The 18,671-nt window shown below is 38.3% G+C and overlaps 1 protein-coding gene across 2 annotated transcripts in view; it reads left to right on the forward strand.

Moving 5' to 3' along the window:
• Window positions 1-18,671, forward strand: part of gabbr1b (gamma-aminobutyric acid (GABA) B receptor, 1b) — a 164,889-nt gene that overhangs the window by 102,102 nt on the left and 44,116 nt on the right. For both annotated transcript variants that reach the window (XM_067426765.1, XM_067426764.1), the window contains exons 14-15: window positions 4,119-4,182; window positions 16,324-16,401. In XM_067426765.1, coding sequence (XP_067282866.1) covers window positions 4,119-4,182; window positions 16,324-16,401 — 142 coding nt within the window. The remainder of the gene's footprint in view (window positions 1-4,118; window positions 4,183-16,323; window positions 16,402-18,671) is intronic.

The raw sequence follows: 18,671 nt of genomic DNA on the forward strand, positions 1-18,671 counted from the left end.
TCAGTCAATCTCATGTCAATCTTGAGTACCTATAGAGTAGTATTGCATCCTTCATATCTCCGAAAAGTCTTTAGTTTTATTATATTTATAAAAGAAATATAGGCTGTACGAGTCTTTCCGGAAAAAAACGAGCGCCTGGAGGCGTATCGTGTGGGCGGAGCAAAAGAATGACGAGTACGCACAAAGCGGTGACGTCCTCAAGCGTGGAGAAACCCATAGCTATCGATCAGATTCAGCTAATTTTTCAGCTTTTTTTTTCAAAGCAGGACCGAACCTTTATCGCTGGGACCGCTCCGTCAAAAACACACTTCTTTGGTATGATTTGGTGAAGTCCTGTGACAGCAGTGACCGTGGAGATCCACTTTGCGACGCGACTGAAGCGATGTTGTGAAGCTTCCCATCATTTCTGCGTTCAAATCAGTTAAAATGCAGCGCTGCCTTCCCGGAATGCTGTGCTGAAGCGTTGAAGTCGCTTGACGTCACCCATAGGAATAAAGTGGAGCGCGGCGCGGACTATAACAACATAAGTGTTCACGGATGAGTGGATCTGCAGCTGAGCAAGTGTTTATGGGCGTGCATTTCCTCTCTCGCTCTAGTCACGCGCGCGCGCACCCTACCGGGAGAAGAGCCCGTACGGACCATACAAGGACCTTCCGGTCTATCGCCGTCAAGCCGACCCATACTCTGAAAAAAAAAAACTCTCCGAAACTTGCCCCCCAACCCCCCTAACGAAACCGGAATGAGTATTTTTGACACAGAAATACTCCATCAAACATCCAACATTAGTTTTTGAAACTTTGTCTATGTTTAGGATGGGAATCCAAGTCTTTAACAGTGTAAAAAGCTTAGTATGCATGAAACTGCATTTCACCCCCCCTTTAATAAAAAAAAAAACAAAAATGAAAAAGCTTTAAAAAAATTGAAATGTTATTTTGGTAAATAACTGAAAATTATGCTTTTTTACATTTTCAACTTTTTTTAGTGTGTGTAAAATGTTGCTGTTTGATCATGAAAATAGTATTTTCTATAAAAAAAAAATTGTAGTCTTGAGTTTTTTTTGCGGAAACATAGATGTTATAATATTTAGAATTTAAATAATTCCCTCCCAGTTCATATGCAATATACAAGTGCTGGTCATATAATTAGAATATCATGAAAAATTATTTGTTTCACTAATTCCATTCAAAAAGTGAAACTATTATATTCATTCATTACACACAGACTGATATATTTCAAATGTTTATTTCGTTTAATTTTTAACTATCCCAAAATGTAAATCTCAAAATCAGTATAACAAGAATTTTAATATTACTTAAGACCAATAGAAAGAAAGGATTTTTAGAAATCTTGACCAACTGAAAAGTATGAACATAAAAAGTATGAGCATGTACAGCACTCAATATTTAGTTGGGGCTCCTTTTGCCTGAATTACTGCAGTAAAGCCGCGTGGCATGAAGTCGATCAGTCTGTGGTACTGCTCAGGTGTTATAAGAGCCCAGGTTACTCTGCTCCTTCAGCTCTTCTGCATTGTTGGGTCTGGCATATCGCATCCTCCTCTTTACAATACCTCACAGATTTTCTATGGGGTTAAGATCAGGCAAGTTTGCTGGCCAATTAAGAAGAGGGATACCATGGTCTTTAAACCAGGTACTGGTTGCTTTGGCACTGTGTGCAGGTGCCAAGTCCTGTTGGAAAATCAAATCTGGATCTTCATAAAATTGGTCAGCAGCAGGAAGCATGAAGTGCTATAAAACCTCCTAGTATATGACTGCATTGAAAAACAGTGGACCAACACCAGCAGATGACATGGCACCCCAAACCATCACTGACTGTGCAAACTTTACACTGGATCTCAAGCTATGTGGATCGTGTGCGTCTCCTCTCTTCCTCCAGACTCTGGGACCCTGATTTTCAAAGGAAATGCAAAATTTACTTTCATCAGAGAACATAACTTTGGACCACTTAGCAGCAGTCCATTCCTTTTTGTCTTTAGCCCAGTCAATATGCTTCTGACGCTGTCTGTTGTTCAAGAGTGGCTTGGCACAAATAATGCGACAGCTGAAACCCATATCTTGCACACAACTGTATGTAGTGGTTCTTGAAGCACTTAATCCAGCTGCAGTCCACTCTTTGTGAATCTCCCCTACATTTTAAATGGGTTTTGTTATACACAATCCTCTCCTGGGTGCTGTTATCCCTATTGCTTGTACACTTTTTTCTACCACATCTTTCCTTTCCTTCACCTCTCCATTAAACCTCTCTATTAATGTGCTTTGACACTGAGCTCTGTGATCAGCCAGCCTCTTTTACAATGCCTTGCCTCCTTGTGCAAGCTGTCAATGGTTGTCTTTTGGACAATTGTTAAGTCAGCAGTCTTCCCCATGATTGAGTAGCCTACAGAACTAGACTGAGAGACCATTTAAAGGCCTTTGCAGGTGTTTTGAGTTAATTAGCTGATTAGAGTGTGGCACCAGGTGTCTTCAATATTGAACCTTTTCACAACATTCACATTTTCTGAGATACTGAATTTGAGATTTTCCTTAGTTGTCAGTTATAATCATCAAAATTAAAAGAAATAAACATTTGAAATATATCAGTCTGGGTGTAAGGAATGAATATAATATACAAGTTTCAATTTTTGAATGAAATTAGTGAAATAAATCAACTTTTGGATGAAATTCTAATTATATGACCAGCACCTGTAGAGGGGAGAGTCATGGTTGAGTTGCATTAATAGTGTGTTTAAACTCTGGTTAAGGTAAGAGGAGAGATACTTCTTATCAGATCACACTGCACTTTACAGAATAAGGGTCTGGAACAGGAACTAAACATTGTTACTCATAGCCTGGAAAGAGTAGTGCTACAATAATGTAAAATGTGTGCCAAATAATGTGTTAACACTTGCTGCGTCCCAGTTCGCCCACTTATACTACGTCCTAAAAGTATGTACTCATTCTGTGAAGAAAAAGTATATACTTTTGAGTGTGTAGCAGAAAAGTATGCAAGCTTCGGGACATACTACTTCATCTACTTAAATGGACTCTGTCACTTAGTTACGTGCATCCCGTCACCGTTTATCTGCCCTGTCAATCATCGTCAGATTCGTCACAGTTCAAATCCTCCACATTCAGTTTAATCTCCTGCCGTATTGGAGAGAAATGTTACCGCACATTGATCTGCCATTTGTGGGTCTTTAATTTAGACTCTCCTCATGTGTTTGCAGTTGAAATATAATGATGCATTTAAAAGTTAATGGCCAAACGTGTCATTACAAAAGTTCACAATGCTGCTGCAGGTGAATAATGATGACAACACTGAATAACATATTGATAGTTGGTCACTCAAACCCCTTTATTTAAACTTCTCTACTTAACCGTCGGACTCGCACATCCGTCATGTTTGTAGTTTTTTAGCGCTTTTTATCCACGCTTGTAGTTCTAATCGAATCCTCGTCCAAGTCGCAATGGGTTGTGGGCAATATCAGCCATTAGAGTGCACATCGATCCGTTCTTCGAATTCGGACCGGAAATAGTAAACCATCAGGGTATCTTTGGAATACTCTTTTCAACACACTACCATTTTTGGACATACGAATTCTATTTTCGAATACTATTTAGTATGGATATTATGCGAATTGGGACGCAGGGTTAGTGTTCATACATTCAAGCATGAAAACCTTTTCTAGTAGACTCCCCAAAAAATGAAGATGATACCGATACTTTTTTTGGTCATACTGTATAAATAAATACAGTACCATTATTGGACAGTTTGGGCGTATTTGTTTCTTCCTCAAGTGTAAGCTCCATATTCTCCTATACCATACTATACTAGCCATAAAATCCTGATCTATCAAATATTATACTCAACAAAAACTTTAGATTTGATTTATATTTTGTCTCAAGGTTCAGTAAACATTTAAAAAAGATGAGTATTATTTTATGACTTTTATTTCATATGTCAGGTTTTACAGGGTCAAAGTAAAATTAAAGATGAAAACTGAAAATATAAAAATAAATAATAAATAGCATAACAGCATATAAAATAAGACTAATGCTAACAAACTCAATTCAAGAGAGAAGTATACAAAGAGTTATAAAAATGTTTTTGTTCTCTTTCAGGGTCATGTGGTGTTTGACGCCCAGGGCTCCAGAATGGCATGGACCCTCATTGAGCAACTGCAAGGTGAGAAAAATAAAAGTCATTTTATGATTTATTTTCCCTTGAAAACTGTAAGGTAAGATACATATATAATAAAGGGTAAATCAGAGTGAGTGTGGACAGCAGATGTAGTCTGTATGCATGGTTGCTTCTGCTCAGTTATAAAATGATGAACAACTCTCCTATTAGTGTTCTCGCTCCATTTGGAGAGGAGCACAGGTGTCAGGTAAAACACAGTTTTTTCTGGGTTCAAACACTCCAGAGCTGTAATAATTTTGCTAAAGCCAGAGAACTGATGCTTGAGTTGTTTTTTTAGCTCACTAAAACTCACTTTTTCTTAGCTCTCATGCACACTCAAATTACATGTGCATGAAAAGTTTATACAATTCACTGAATATTTCAGTAAACATTGTGGTTCAGAAGAAGCCAGTCACATATCGAATCAAAATTAGATTTTTTTTCAAACCCCTTACTTTTTTGTACATTTTTACATTTAAGATCAATTTATTTGGGACTTTGCTTCGAAAAACAAAACCATTTACACTTTTGGATATTTATTATTAATAGTATTTATTTTATTTTTATTTTTCACTTGCTGATACAACATTGGTCTCGGGCTTTATGCAGACACCAGATGCAACGTAATGATAAAGTGAAAGGTATAAGTTTACGATACCATTATGGGTGTAATTGTCACCCATGATTGGGCCTTTGAAAGTGTTCAATGATCTTTGAAATAGTAAGTATTGTTATGCCGCTAATGTGATTTTAACATGGCACCACTCTTTAAAACTTGTCTAGGTCACTTTTATTACCAGAGAATTCTTCATCATTTTGAACATAATTTTCAAAAAAGCCATGGATTTCTGTAGGTGTAAAACTGTTCAAAGAGAATAAATGCATGCTTAGTTCACCCTAAACAAAAATTCAAAAAGAAGCCAGATGAAGTCGTCTTTGTAGAAAATGCCTGCTTCGGTGTAAGGCAGAAGTCACTTGTTGTAGGTGTTTAAGGTGTATCTATTTCTTACATTAACAATGGTTGCTTTATATTCCACCCAGAGCCTTTGACTGTGTGCCTATGTGACAGAGCCTTTGTACATTCTTTTCCCTCACCACTATATAATATGAGGTCTTGGATTTCACTTTTCCAATCAATAGCCTAACATTTCTTCTTTTTTGAGACTATTTTTGTGGTATTGCTTGAGGGTGTTTGAGTTGTTTTATTGCAAGGTCTGCTTTGTACGTGTCTACATTTCGGCTTTAGCTTTTTGACAGATGGTCTCACATGGTCTAGTCCTCTGGTACAATGTGAGATTCATGGTTTACCCTATGATGCCAAGCTGACAGGCCCTGAGGCAGAAAGTAACCCAAAACCAAAAAAGCTTCCACAAGAAAACACTTTACAGTTGCTGTGAGGGTCTTTTTATCAAAGCAGTCAAAGTAATTTTAGCATAACGTTGTGTCGAAGGATCTAGATCTGTGGTTCTCAACCCTTTTGACTTGAAGGACCCCCACTTTTCAACATAATATTCAAAGGCCCCCTATTTAATATAATTTCCTCTTATTATACACATATATACACAAGACTGTCCCAGGTCTGAAAAAGGCCAAAGCATAGTACACTTGACTGACACTAAATCCACACCATGTCTTGAAAAAGAGATTCTATATCTCAATGAGACCAACATGGTTAAAAAATAAATAAATAAAAATAAATAAAAAATAAATAAATAATACAGCTTCAGAGCAGTATTTGAGGCTAAGTGTAGCCCATCCTTCAATCATCTTGGTAGTGTTTATTGGTGCAGAGATAAGTTTGTGAAATGTTTGCAACTGCTTTTTATCACTTAAGTAGATGTAACCAGAGGTGGAAAGTAACTAAGTACATTTACTTGAGTACTGTACTTAAGTGCACTTTTTGAGTATCTGTACTTTACTTGAGTATTATTTTTTCTGGAAACTTATGACTTTAACTTCACTACATTTGAAAGACAAATGGTGGTTGTTTTTTTCTTCTTTAAAAGGTGTTTGGGTTTTTGCAGAAAGCCTTTCAGGAATCACTCTTGTAGGGTCTCGTGAAGTTCAATGATTTCCCAGCATTTTTTGAACACTGATCAGTTTATAGCAAAATGGAAGAAGATGGATGTCAAATGCTCATTTTGTCGAGTATTCACATAAACTAAGTTGATTATGTCTTAAGTGAAGGTAAACAGTTGGAGAATATCAGATGTGTATCCAGAATTTAATATCAATTCATATGTAGTATATAGCTTACTGTACATAATAAGGAAACCTAGTGTTTGATAATATCTAAATATTTTTTCAAATGGAAGACTGTTTTTGAGCAACTAGATTAGATACATGTATATTTATTAAAAAGCCATAAGGCAACTATAATGGCATTACAAATTAACATTATTATTTTTTTAAGCAACAAAATTAATCTAATTTACCAATTTGATGTGGAATTCTCTATTTTAACCTTAATTAGGCTATTACACAAATTGAAATATAAATAATAAAAAATATTAGAAGAAATGTATTTTAAGTGGTCATTACTTGACAATAATTATTGCACAAATAGTAGCCTATAGATCTCTTCAAAATATTCAATAAACATTATTAAACGAAAATATAGAACACTTATTTAATTGAAAAATAGTAACGGTGTATGGTCACATTTGTCATCTATGAGTGTGACCAATCAGTAAGGAATACCTGAGGGTTAAATACAAGAATAAAATTAATGTTAACAATGTTGCATCTCTAGCACTCTCCATAATAAAACGATCCTGTGAATATGGCTGACTTAATAATAAATGCACAAGCTGTACTGTTTACTAAAACTTGCTGCAAACATCTGTATAGTGAAAGCTGTTGTGTATCCGCTTAAGCCATTCAAATGCATTGATGCATTGACACTGCGCTGGAACTATTGAGCGCTCCATGTACCACGTGACTGCGCGCGCCGCCGGGAGATGAGAGCATGTTGCAACTCCGCTTTTCAACGCCTCTAGCTCTAACATTAGCGCCAAAACGCTATTCATTGTTTGAATTACGCATTAAAACTTAATAATAATAATTTTAAAAAGCTATAGGCCTAGCTTTGTTTAATATAAAAAGCAGGTTTGGCAATTTGGCGGGAGATGAAGTTGGGCAGCGTGAGAGCGTGACACTGAGCCTGAAAGCGTGTGTGTCACTCCAAATGCGTGAGAGTTGGCAACCCTGCTAAAGCACGGATGACGACGTTCCCTGCCGCCCTCTACATGATCTCATTTCATTACAGCAGCGCCACTATCACCATGGCGACTTAACTCCAATAATCGCAACTAAACATAATGCCTCGAAATTGCAAAAGTATGAAATATTAATAATAAAATGTATATGAAATAACTAAAGAATCTTGATGGGGCAGGGGCTCACTGGCGCCCCCCAGCTGTTGGCGCCCTAGGCGACCACCTAGTTTGCCTATGACTAGAAACGGCACTGTGTATCAGAGTATTGGATCCGTGCATTCGGCCTTAAAGTGACAGCAGCTTTGTAACTTTTATAACAGTATTTAAATGAGTTTAAAGCTACACTGATATTTTCCCCCATCTAGCGGTGAAAAGGTATATGACCATCCAGTGAATAATAGTTTCTGTTCCTCTCAATTCCGATTTTGTTTTAACTCCTACGGTGGCTGATTGACCCCCCTCTTCACATTCGACACGGTGCCATCGAGTGGTAAAACGTGAAAGGCGAAGCTTTTTTAACGGGTATGTCCCTCTTTGGCTAATGTACTTTCAAGATGGAGGGGCAACATGGCGACCGGCATTCGAACCCCTCACCCGTATGTATTTTCAATGGCATATTATAAACTTAAGAGAATACTTTATTACTAGAAAGAAGTAAATATACATTAATGAGCACATATATTTTGGAAAGAACTAAGTGTTTTTCGCTAAGAATAAACTAAAAAAGTTACACAGTGTAGCTTTAAGTTAGTCATATGCTAGTATTTCCGATGGAGCATCACTGAGTGGCTTAAACCATGATGGCATAATGTGCATTTATACAACAATAATACAATAATGCGTTGACATAAAAAAGGAAATTTACTTTTGATACTAAAGTACTTCTGAAAACAAATTTAAAAAAAACAGTACTTCTGTACTTTTACTTAAGTAAAAATCAGTTTTTACAACTTTCACTTGAAACGAAGTAATATTTGACCAGTAGTACTTTTACTTTTACTCAAGTAATGAAGTTGTGTACTTACCTCTGGATATAACACAAATAAATTGTGTTACATAGGGACTGAACTTACATTACAGTTTATTTTAAAGAATATTGAAAATCAAAATGTCTAAATTAATATAAGCTCCTGGATTTTAATAACAGTATGTTGTAAATGTGTACCATCGAGTAACCGTTACCAAGAGTCATATGCACACATGAGGTTAATTTAATTATATAAGTTATGAATTATTTAAATAATAATTTAAGCTTTTTTTGCTGAGGCCCCTGAGTGGGCCCTGCTGGTTGAGATACTTCTAATCTAGAACAAATTCAATTTTTAAACATAACCAAGAAAATATTTAATCTTTAAAATGCTTATTTCTAAATAGAAATTGAGTCATATGGTGATGAAATGGGCATTCATAAATAATTTTACTCCTTAAGAGGCCATTTAGTCTTTCCACCAACTACTAAACCTCATGCACAGAATTGTGGGATATTAAAGAAGGAATGCATCTATTCTGCCTTCAAAAGCCTACCAGATGAAAGCATCTTTATAGACAGGATGTTACGCAAAAATTGGATTCAGACGTGCCTGACTGGCTTCTTACCTCAATGTAGGCAGCATTTTTCAGCCTGCAATAAATTATTTACCACAATCCTGTGTGTGCTGGTCTGATGGTACAGTTAAAAGAAGTAAATTAGAAGTATAGAAGTAAATTCATTTATGAATGATAACATATGATTTTTTTACAGAGACATAAGCACTGTAATCATTAAATGGCATTACGGTGACTGTATGAAACCAGTTTCCTTAGGAGGTGCCCTCATTCATGAAAACGCAGTCAGTTGTGACTGACTGGTCACCAACATGGCTTCCTATGGACCTTTACTGTAAAAAATCCCAGAGTTCACAGTACATGACAGAGCACAGTCTACACTGGGTTCAAATATCTCTCCATAAACCTCTGATATAGTGTTTTGTCGATGTATAAATGTGGATGCCAGTGTAAAAACCTGATGGTATTAAAGGTTCACAGGAGAACAGTGACCTCCATTATTGCTAAATAAAAGAGGTTTGAAGCTACTACAACTCTTCGTGAATATGACAGCTTGGCCAGATTGGTCATTTGGCCTAGTCTTGCAAAGGTCAGGCAGGTTAACAAGAATCCAAGGCCTCACTCACAGATATTTAAAGCTTCTTTGAAGAGATCAATGTTGTGGGATTGGAAGTCTAACAAGGCAAGCATTGTAAGAATGACTGGTCAATTTCAATACTGTCTTTTAGAAAAAAAGGTTTATATAACCAGCATCTGGGATACCAGTTGAAGCCACATGTTCCATACAGCCGTATTTCCTGGCTTAAATATTCCATTTGAACTTCACACACAATTCCCGATGTAGTGACAGGGGTATCTCTCCTTTCATTTGCTTGTTAACCTCTTCGAGTGACAAGCGTATTGTGACTGCAACCTCAGCTATCGCACGTAGATTGGATCCTTTTTTCTCTCCTGTCGTTTGTTTTGGGTCTTTGTATTGGCGTCATTTCAGAAGCTGTCTTTTTGATCAGTGCGCCTGTGTTCCCCTGTTCAATCTGTCACATTGCTTTGTGTCTCTGCCGGTGCCCAGATCCTACGTCAATCCCTCTTTGTTTGACACAATAAAAAATAGAACTATACTTTAGCGTCTTCTGAAGAAAAGATGAGTGGTTGCCCCCCCAGAACTCCAGTACGCCGCCACTCTTCTGTTCTAGGTTGGTCCTGTTGAAGTGCAACTACTAAGGTGTTGCTGTGCAGTTGCTAAGGTGTTCTGTGTGGTTTTTAGGTTGCTACTTCCTGAACCAAATCAGAAAATCTCAGCAAAATGTGAGTGAAGGTTTTGCATAGACAAAGCTATCTCACCAATGCTAGATTAATGTAGGGGGTTGCCAGGGCATTGTTGTGCTGTTGTTAAGGTGTTGCTAGGGCATTTCTAGGTGGTTATTTTCTGTCCCAAAAAAAAAAAAAAAAAAACGTTTAAACAATTGTGAGTTGTTGAGTTGTGCTTACCCATCAAAAGCCACCTCCGAAATGTTAGGGGAATGTGGGTGGTTGTTAGGGCATTGTTATGGTGTTGCCAAATTGTTGCCAGGTGGTTGCTAGGGCATTGCTACGGGGTTATTTAATGTCCCAAATAAATAAATAAAAACACAAAAAGGTGAGTGATACTCGCCCATGCAAAAGGGTGTTGTTGTGCTGTTGCAAGGTGGTTGCTAAGGCAGTGCTAGATAATTATATACTGTCCCAAAATCAAGAGTCTACCAAAATGTGAATGATGCTTGCCCGTGCAGAAATTGGTGTTGCTATGCGGTTGCTAAATTGGTAAATGGACTGCATTTATATAGTGCTTTCAACAGACCCATGGCCACCAAAGCGCTTTACATATTGCCTCACACTCATCCATTCATTCACACATCAGCGGCAGTGTCAGCCATGCAAGGCGCCATCCAGCTCGTCGGGAGCTGCTGTGGTTAGGTGTTTTGCTCATGGACACTTCGACACTTGTTCGGGTGGAACCAGGAATAGAACCACCAACCTTCTGGTTTGTAGCCAACCTGCATGATCCACTGCTACCCCTTAAAAATTCAAGGTTGATAAGACATTGCCAAGCCAATTTGAAATGTGACAATACTACGCTAATCTGGGTGTTTGCAAAGTCCCTTTAAGACAAGTCATTTCCCTCGGCGGCCATCTTTGAAATGACTATCGGGCAGCTATTTCAGTCATGCAAGTGCAGCGCCTGTCTCTTTATGGGGAAACATCAAATTCTCCAAAGCTATTCACCAAGCTTACAATTCAACTGTATATTTTAAATTACCAATTAAATCTGTGAACAACTGTATCATAACTGTGATTTCTTTTGCTAAAATAGTTTTAAAAGCAGCCCATGTCATCTCAGAACGCTGACTGTTTCTATAGCAACCAGAGCTTTTAACGGCAGCTGCAGTGACGTGCTGACTTTACCAATCTGCCATTGGCTCTTTTATTTTGAAGGCTGGATTTATTTCGCCATATAGCACATTGCAATTTCTCCCATTCATAGTAATACGGGTGAACCGTCTTTCTGTATATAAAGTCTTTGGTGTTGTCGTGTTGTTGCTATACTGTAGTTTCCTAGATGTTTGTAGTTTGCCTTTGCAAGCACTACTTAATGTGGTTTTGTTGGGCCCACCATTGCTGTGGCCTTTTATCATGAGTTTAGCATCAGGCTTGTTAGTGTTTAGAACATTGAGTCCTTAACTGGGTGAAATTGGGTTCAAAATAAAACTGCAAGATCTACAGGCAGAGACAAAGAAAGCTAAGATGATATATCTAAACTGTGGAAATTTGTCTTTTATGCATTCATTCTCATGCCTATATCATACAGCACTTCCAGAGCCTTTCTTTCTTCCTCTATCTCCTTTCCCTCTTTTTCAAGTCTCCCAGGGGGAAGCCCAAGCTGCCTGGAGTAATTACGCTTAATGATCACCTGATAATTATAATAGTTCTCACTTAAGCTAATTTCTCGTTGTGTTTGGGGGTGGAGGCCCTCAGAGCCCTGCACAGATCTCTGTTGCCCACCAGTGTGCATTTGAGAAGGAGAGGGAGGGCGTGCATGAAAGAAAATGGAGAAATGGAGCAAGAGGGAGAGAACGTATTAGAAGATAAATTCCTCTGTCTTACGGTTCTCACTCAAGCACTGCTGATACGGTGCTACGCAATTACAGCGCTCTCTATAAAGCTGATTTTAGGGGAGAGCGACCCTGTTGTGCATTCTCATTTAAAGCTTTGCTGATACGCCTGGTGGAAAATAAGGATTGATGATAGATCTGTTTTCAGTCTGTTTGTCTAATCTAAGTGTTGTTTGGTCTCTAAAGGCTGCCCAAAATCTGATCCAGCCTCACAGTATTGATTTACAGCAATGTGTAGTGACATTTCTCTTTCCTTTGTTCTTCCCTCTCAGACTTTCGTTTTATTTGTTTTCTCCTTCATCTCTTAAAGCCAATGTGAAATCAAATTGTTCCCTGTTTACTTTTGTATGACATATTCCCAGTCTTTTTGTGAATGTTTCAAAATATATTAACTTTTCCACATCTGTATGGCTTACTTTTTTGGTTTAATTCACTAGTGTAGACTAGTTAATGTTAATCAGCAGCCAAATAATTATTTTAGGCTACTGTTGTGGTCAGCCTAACTTTTATAAAATCTTCCCAATAGTTAACACAGTAATTTAATGCTTGGTAATTTTAGTGCAATAAAGGTTACAACAATAATAAATAACAATTGATTAAAGAAGCGTATATGTTTAAGTGTTGAATATGATGTGTATGTTGAAATGCTCTGCAGCCTCATCAGAACAAATTCTTTTAGAGTTCCTCATCCTTATTAAAAAATTAAAAAAATTGTACATATTGTACTGTTCCATTATTGGTTTCTGAACATACATTTTTTTCACTGGTCTAAATGACGGCAAACACTACAGTATTTTGGCCAAGGAAATAATAGTTTAGCTCAGCTGTACATTTACTCTTTGAATTTAAAGTAATTAAAGAGAAGTAATAAATAAAAACAATAAATAAACAGCTTTCTTTTGATTTGTAATTTTGGGTCTTCATGCAACAAGTTATTGTTGTGAATCGAACTTCACTGCTCAGTTCCTAACATCTGATTTGATCCAGAAGATTGACTCAAAATGAAGAGAACAGTGAAGCCCTTTTTACACTGACAGCATGGTCATGATGAATGTTTCATTTTCATTTACTCACACTCATGTTGTTCCAAACTACAGTGACATGTTTAATTCACATAGTTTTGTCTGGCCATGTCATATTAACTTGTGGGAACGTGATATGTTGTGGCCACTAGATATTCATTCGTTGGAATGTCATATTAACTTGTGGGAATGTGATAAATTGTGGCCACAATCAATCAATCAATCAACTTTATTTATATAGCGCTTTTAGAATGACGATTGTTGCAAAGCAGCTTCACAGTGTTATTCAATACAACATTGCAACAAAATTTGATTTAGGTGTACAGTCGTTCTGGAGAAAACAGTGATGTTATCAGCTTATTTTAATTTATCATATGGCGACAATGTTGGCAGATCAATATTATAGTTTATAGAAGACAAGATCATTTTGTTGTGGTAATGACATCCTTATGTCGTGGTCACGCTGTGTAAAGTCATGGCCTTGAGATCCTATTTTGAGTGAACGAATATTTTTCTCGTGGCCATGGGTTAAATCTATAAACAACAATAGCAACCTAGAATTATCAGAAATGAATAGGACTATAATAATATATTTTTTTAAATTAAGAAAAGTTGCAGAATTAAGAAATTATTATATTACTTTGACAAAATTATCTTGTGGCCACGATTTATTGTCAAGTTCCCACAAATTAATAACATTAACTATATAATATGACAAAACTATGTGAACCGAACATGTCCCCTCCCGGTCATCGTACTAAACCCATAAGACTTGTGTTCATCTTTGTATTCATCCATTGAGATTGAAGTCCACGCAATCAAAATTTTCAATCAAAAAAGTTTATAAAGAGCATGTAAAAGTAATCTATATGAATCCAAGTCTTCTGCAGAGACACAATCGCTTTGTATGATGAACAGATTGAATTTGTTCAGATATAAACATCAACACACCTGCATGAACCATACCTAACTGGTTCTTGTAATTCAAGCATGCACAAACTTAAAGGTGTCATGAAATGGCTTTTTCAAATTTTTTATACTGTTGTCTGATGTCAACTAATGATGTTCGTGTGGTTTTTACATTCAAAAACATCATAACTAATAAGTAATAGGCTATTTTCTACACTGGTTTTGAGGCTCTCTCCAGAACACTGGGTTTTGATCATAGACAGTAAAAGAAATGGACAGAGCGTTCCCATAGACTTCAACGGCGGAAAATTAGGTCAATCCGGGGCACTCACTTCCTGATGGCTGAGGAGCTGAGCTTGACGACGTAGATGTGACGTAAGCAACCTGTCTGACAGTTGTAGGTCTTCTAGTAGTTGTGGAAAGTAAAATCTGAATCACGTTGTTTAAATATTTTCTCCCGTTGCTTTTGGCTCACTATCGGCTTCTCCCTATTCTTCTCCCTTGACTTTATCGGACTTTGTTTCCACGTCCCCCGACGGCCTCATAGACAGTAAAGATTGCTTCTGAGCGTCTCTGACTGTCTATACGGTAATTTCTCCACTGTGCGACAGAGTCGCGTTGGTTATGACGCAATCGTTAGCCTATTTTTACAAAAACAGCTTCTTCGGGGCGATAGTGTAAGATACAACGTAATGGAGCCTTTTATGCATTGTCGTGTTTCTTTATAAATAAACAATGGACAAATGGAGTCTTTAAACCCCTTAGATGTAAAGTTATTCACTGTCAAGGTGACTCAAAAATGAATAGGAGTCAATGGGATGCTAACAGCAGGTGATGGCTTGGTTAGCAATGGCCGCCCCTATGGGTGAAACGCTTTCCGAGTGCTAGATTACCCCCTTGGTTTTGATGGGCGTGCAGCACTGGAGACTTGGAAGTAAACGTCCACGGCTAGGATTGGATAATATTTGCATATCTAATGAGCTTAAGCTCCCCTGTCAGTTCAGTTCACATGAGGGAGGGGAGAGAATGAGGGAGAAGCAGCAACCAGAATGATTCTCTCGATCACAGGACTTGTAAACGTCTTTATCAAGCAAACACAATGTTTTATTTCTCATCAACCCGCGATTGATTGGACTATTATTTTTATATTACACATAGCCTGCAAGATCGGACGATATAAGTGCGAACCGTGCACACGCACACATACACGTTCTGCGCACGCCACTCTTCAGATGTCAACTCGAGAGAGACTGAGAGAGAATAGCAGAACAACAACGGAATATAATGAGATTTATACGTGTCTGAGTCCAGCGTGCTAAAGTTATGTTTCTGTTAGACACTGACGTAGACATAAGCAAAACGATCTATAACAAAGCAGTACTATTACATATAAAAACACGTTTTACTCACATTCCTGTCAGATCCAAATCCAGCATCGACTGGAGATTTGTTTACAAACGATCCCGCAGTGAACTGAAGTGAACACCATTGTCTTCCTCTTGTAAGCTGGAACTCCATTAAAAATGAAGTTCAACCACACATTCCTAATATTTGATCCAAATGAAGCTTATGCAGCGACTGTGTTCTTCCACAACCAGTAATAGCACAATATCTTAATCTTCCACGGCATGTTTATTGTTGTTGACCAGCTAGCACAAGCCCTCCATGAGTCGGTGGCCGGAGCTACTGAATTAGACGCGCTGTAGAGGCAGTGTTTCGTCACACACTCGACGTCAGTATGAAGCGCAGGACCGTTTGCTGAGCCTGGTGTCTATAAAAGCTTATCTTTTACTAACAAGGAAGTTTTCAGCTCTGAAACTTAGAGGATATAATTATATTACCATGACCTTTTATATATCAAAAGCTCAAGGAAAAGTTGATTGCTCAATTCATCACCCCTTTAAATTAAAGGTTAAATTAAATATTTTAAAGCAATTGTGTCTCTACAGAAGACTTGGAATAAAATGCTTAATTCATATGAATTATTTAACTCTTGTGGTTGGATGAACAGAGAATATTATTGGGTGTACTAAGCAACATAAATAAAATGATGTTGCATGATGTTTTCGTTTTCTTAAGTGCATGTTAACGGGGTCAACCTGCACTCCCACTGGTAGTCACCACTTCGCCTCTGCTCATTTGCATAAAAATTCCCAATGCATAAAATGAAGTCGATAACATTTTTTCTTATTAAATATCATGTTTCAAAAATGTCACATTATAGAGGAAAAATGTTTTACGGATGCCATTTGATGTTGACTTTAAACTGTTTCTCAATTGCACTCTCTCCCTTTCTCTCGGCAGGAGGAAGCTACAAAAAGATTGGATACTATGATATGACCAAAGGCAATCTCTCTTGGTATGGGAATGACAGGTGGATAGGTGAGTAGACATTTGTCTCTCTCATCTCCCATATATGCTCTTGTTTATCAATGTCTGAAGCACTCCTCTCCTTTTTAAACCTCCTTTCACACAATCACTCACATTATTACTCTCACCATTCCTCTGCATCTTTCTCAGTGTCATAGCCACACATTCTAGGCCCCGCCCCAAAAACGACGAGAACCGCGGACGACAGATTGCTACGGGGCATTAATCAATCAGTCAGTCAAATTCTGTTTAGCATTCTGTCCGTGAGGGCAGCCGCGCTGCGCAAGCTCTGCAAGGCTCTCCTAAAAAAAGACAAATGAATGCCATTAGAAAACCGCCAGGAGTTAATTCCAATCATAAATTGAGCAAGCGCACTGATAAAAACTGCGTGCAATATAGAATGAGTGATGGTTTCATTTAATCTTTTTAATTGTATTTGATGACCAGTTCACGGTCAGTGTTGCTGATGGTGCACTGAGAAGATGCCAACTGACAGCTGAAAACAACACAAATCAGAAGCAGCCCAGGCTGTTCCCCAGCTGCCTCCCAGCACGTGCTAACCTTGACTGGACGAGTACGAACAGTCCAATCAGGACGGGCGACACTGCGTACCTCATCTGATTGTCTTTGTCTGTTATTTAAACCCTCATGGGCTCTGAACAGAGCTTGCGGTTTTGAAAAAAAAAAACATGGCAGCCTGGGTTTGTTGTTTTATAATATTGGGGGTATGATGCCACATCACTGTGCTCATTATATGACCATTTCAATGCTTAGACATTTCCCTAGATGTGCTCTCTGTTGGTTTACTCTGTTTTGAACTTGCTTATTAGCTTATTAAAAACTTACTGAAGCAGCGAGCACCATGGCAACTGTAGCACATAGGTATTGCGAAATGTGCTAATTGCGATTTTCACAAGCCGTATCAGGGGCCTTGTGATGGAACCTGTTTTTTCATTTATTTACTCAGCTTGCAACTGGGAATAGTGCCCACCAGCATTGCCGTACACCCCAGGTGGCTCGCGCAGTCTGGCACCTTTAACTTCTGCATTAGTTGCCGATGATAGATCTCTTTCGAGGTCATCGCTTTAACAGCAACCCTTGACTGTGCCAGACTGGGAGTTACTGCGAGTCTGCCGGTGAGGTGAAAGGTCCTCCTGTCCCTTTGATCGTGACGAGGTGAACAGGAATGCAAGATCATCAAAGTTAGAAAGGTCTGGTAAATGGCGACAGATGACCCTTGAGGTGGTGCTGTGCCATCTGGAAATGTATGCACAAATGCAACCCAACTTTTCACCTTGTCACTGGTCACCCGGACGGCGTATTCCAGGGAGACGGCAGCGGTGTAGAGCTAAAAATAATCAGTGCTGTGATGTGCTGAAATAAAGGCCTCTTGAAGGAGAGGGTGACTTTGCTCCAGATTGGATGCCACGTGTTGACCGATCGCTTGCGATTTTCTCGCTCTCTATCTATATCTCACGTCCGTACCCTCTGCAAAGTGAAGGTTACGTCCCTTCATCTCCCGGCTGAATGGGATCGGTTTGAATCTTTTATGTTCAATTGTTTCTTGCTGTACCCATCCACTTTACTGGCCTCGCTCATTCTCTCTCGCTCTCTCTGGTCGCCCCTGACAACCACTGCATCTGCGCCTTGTTCTCTCATCGCTGTAGCAACCATTATGGGTCTTGGTTGCCATGGCAACATACTGTCCCGATTCCACCATCAAGGACAGGGAGAGGTATTAAACAGCATGAGCTCACTGAATACATTCATACTCGCACATTTACAACCATTTACATTCATCACGCATACACACATTGATTGTTGACTTAAATTGCTTTAGAGACATCTTAAAAAAATTGAAATTTGACCAACTTATTTCCTGGTCTTATTGTACATGATTTATCAGTAAAAATAATTTTAGTAATCTTGCACTGCTTCAAATTTTTCACCAAGACCTTTTATTTTTCAGCCCCAAACCATCTTTTGCAATCTAATCCATTCCAATTCAAGAGTTTTACTCTGAAATATGCCACTTTATGGCTGTAAATGGATTGCCAACCCCTTTTCATGTACAATCAACACGCAACTGACTGTTAATATCTACAGTATGAATTGTGTTATCCGATCAAAACATGAGCTGCGAGTAAATGTGTTCACTCAGCTCCACAAGGATTGCAGCTCCACACAGATCGCAAGTTAATTTTAACACCATAGCAACACTGCAGCGTTAACATTCTGACCTGAAACACCATAGCAACCACTTTCTATTTCCACAAACCACT

Source organism: Pseudorasbora parva, chromosome 19 (genome assembly GCF_024679245.1).
Source record: "Pseudorasbora parva isolate DD20220531a chromosome 19, ASM2467924v1, whole genome shotgun sequence".
Classification (NCBI taxonomy): domain Eukaryota; kingdom Metazoa; phylum Chordata; class Actinopteri; order Cypriniformes; family Gobionidae; genus Pseudorasbora; species Pseudorasbora parva.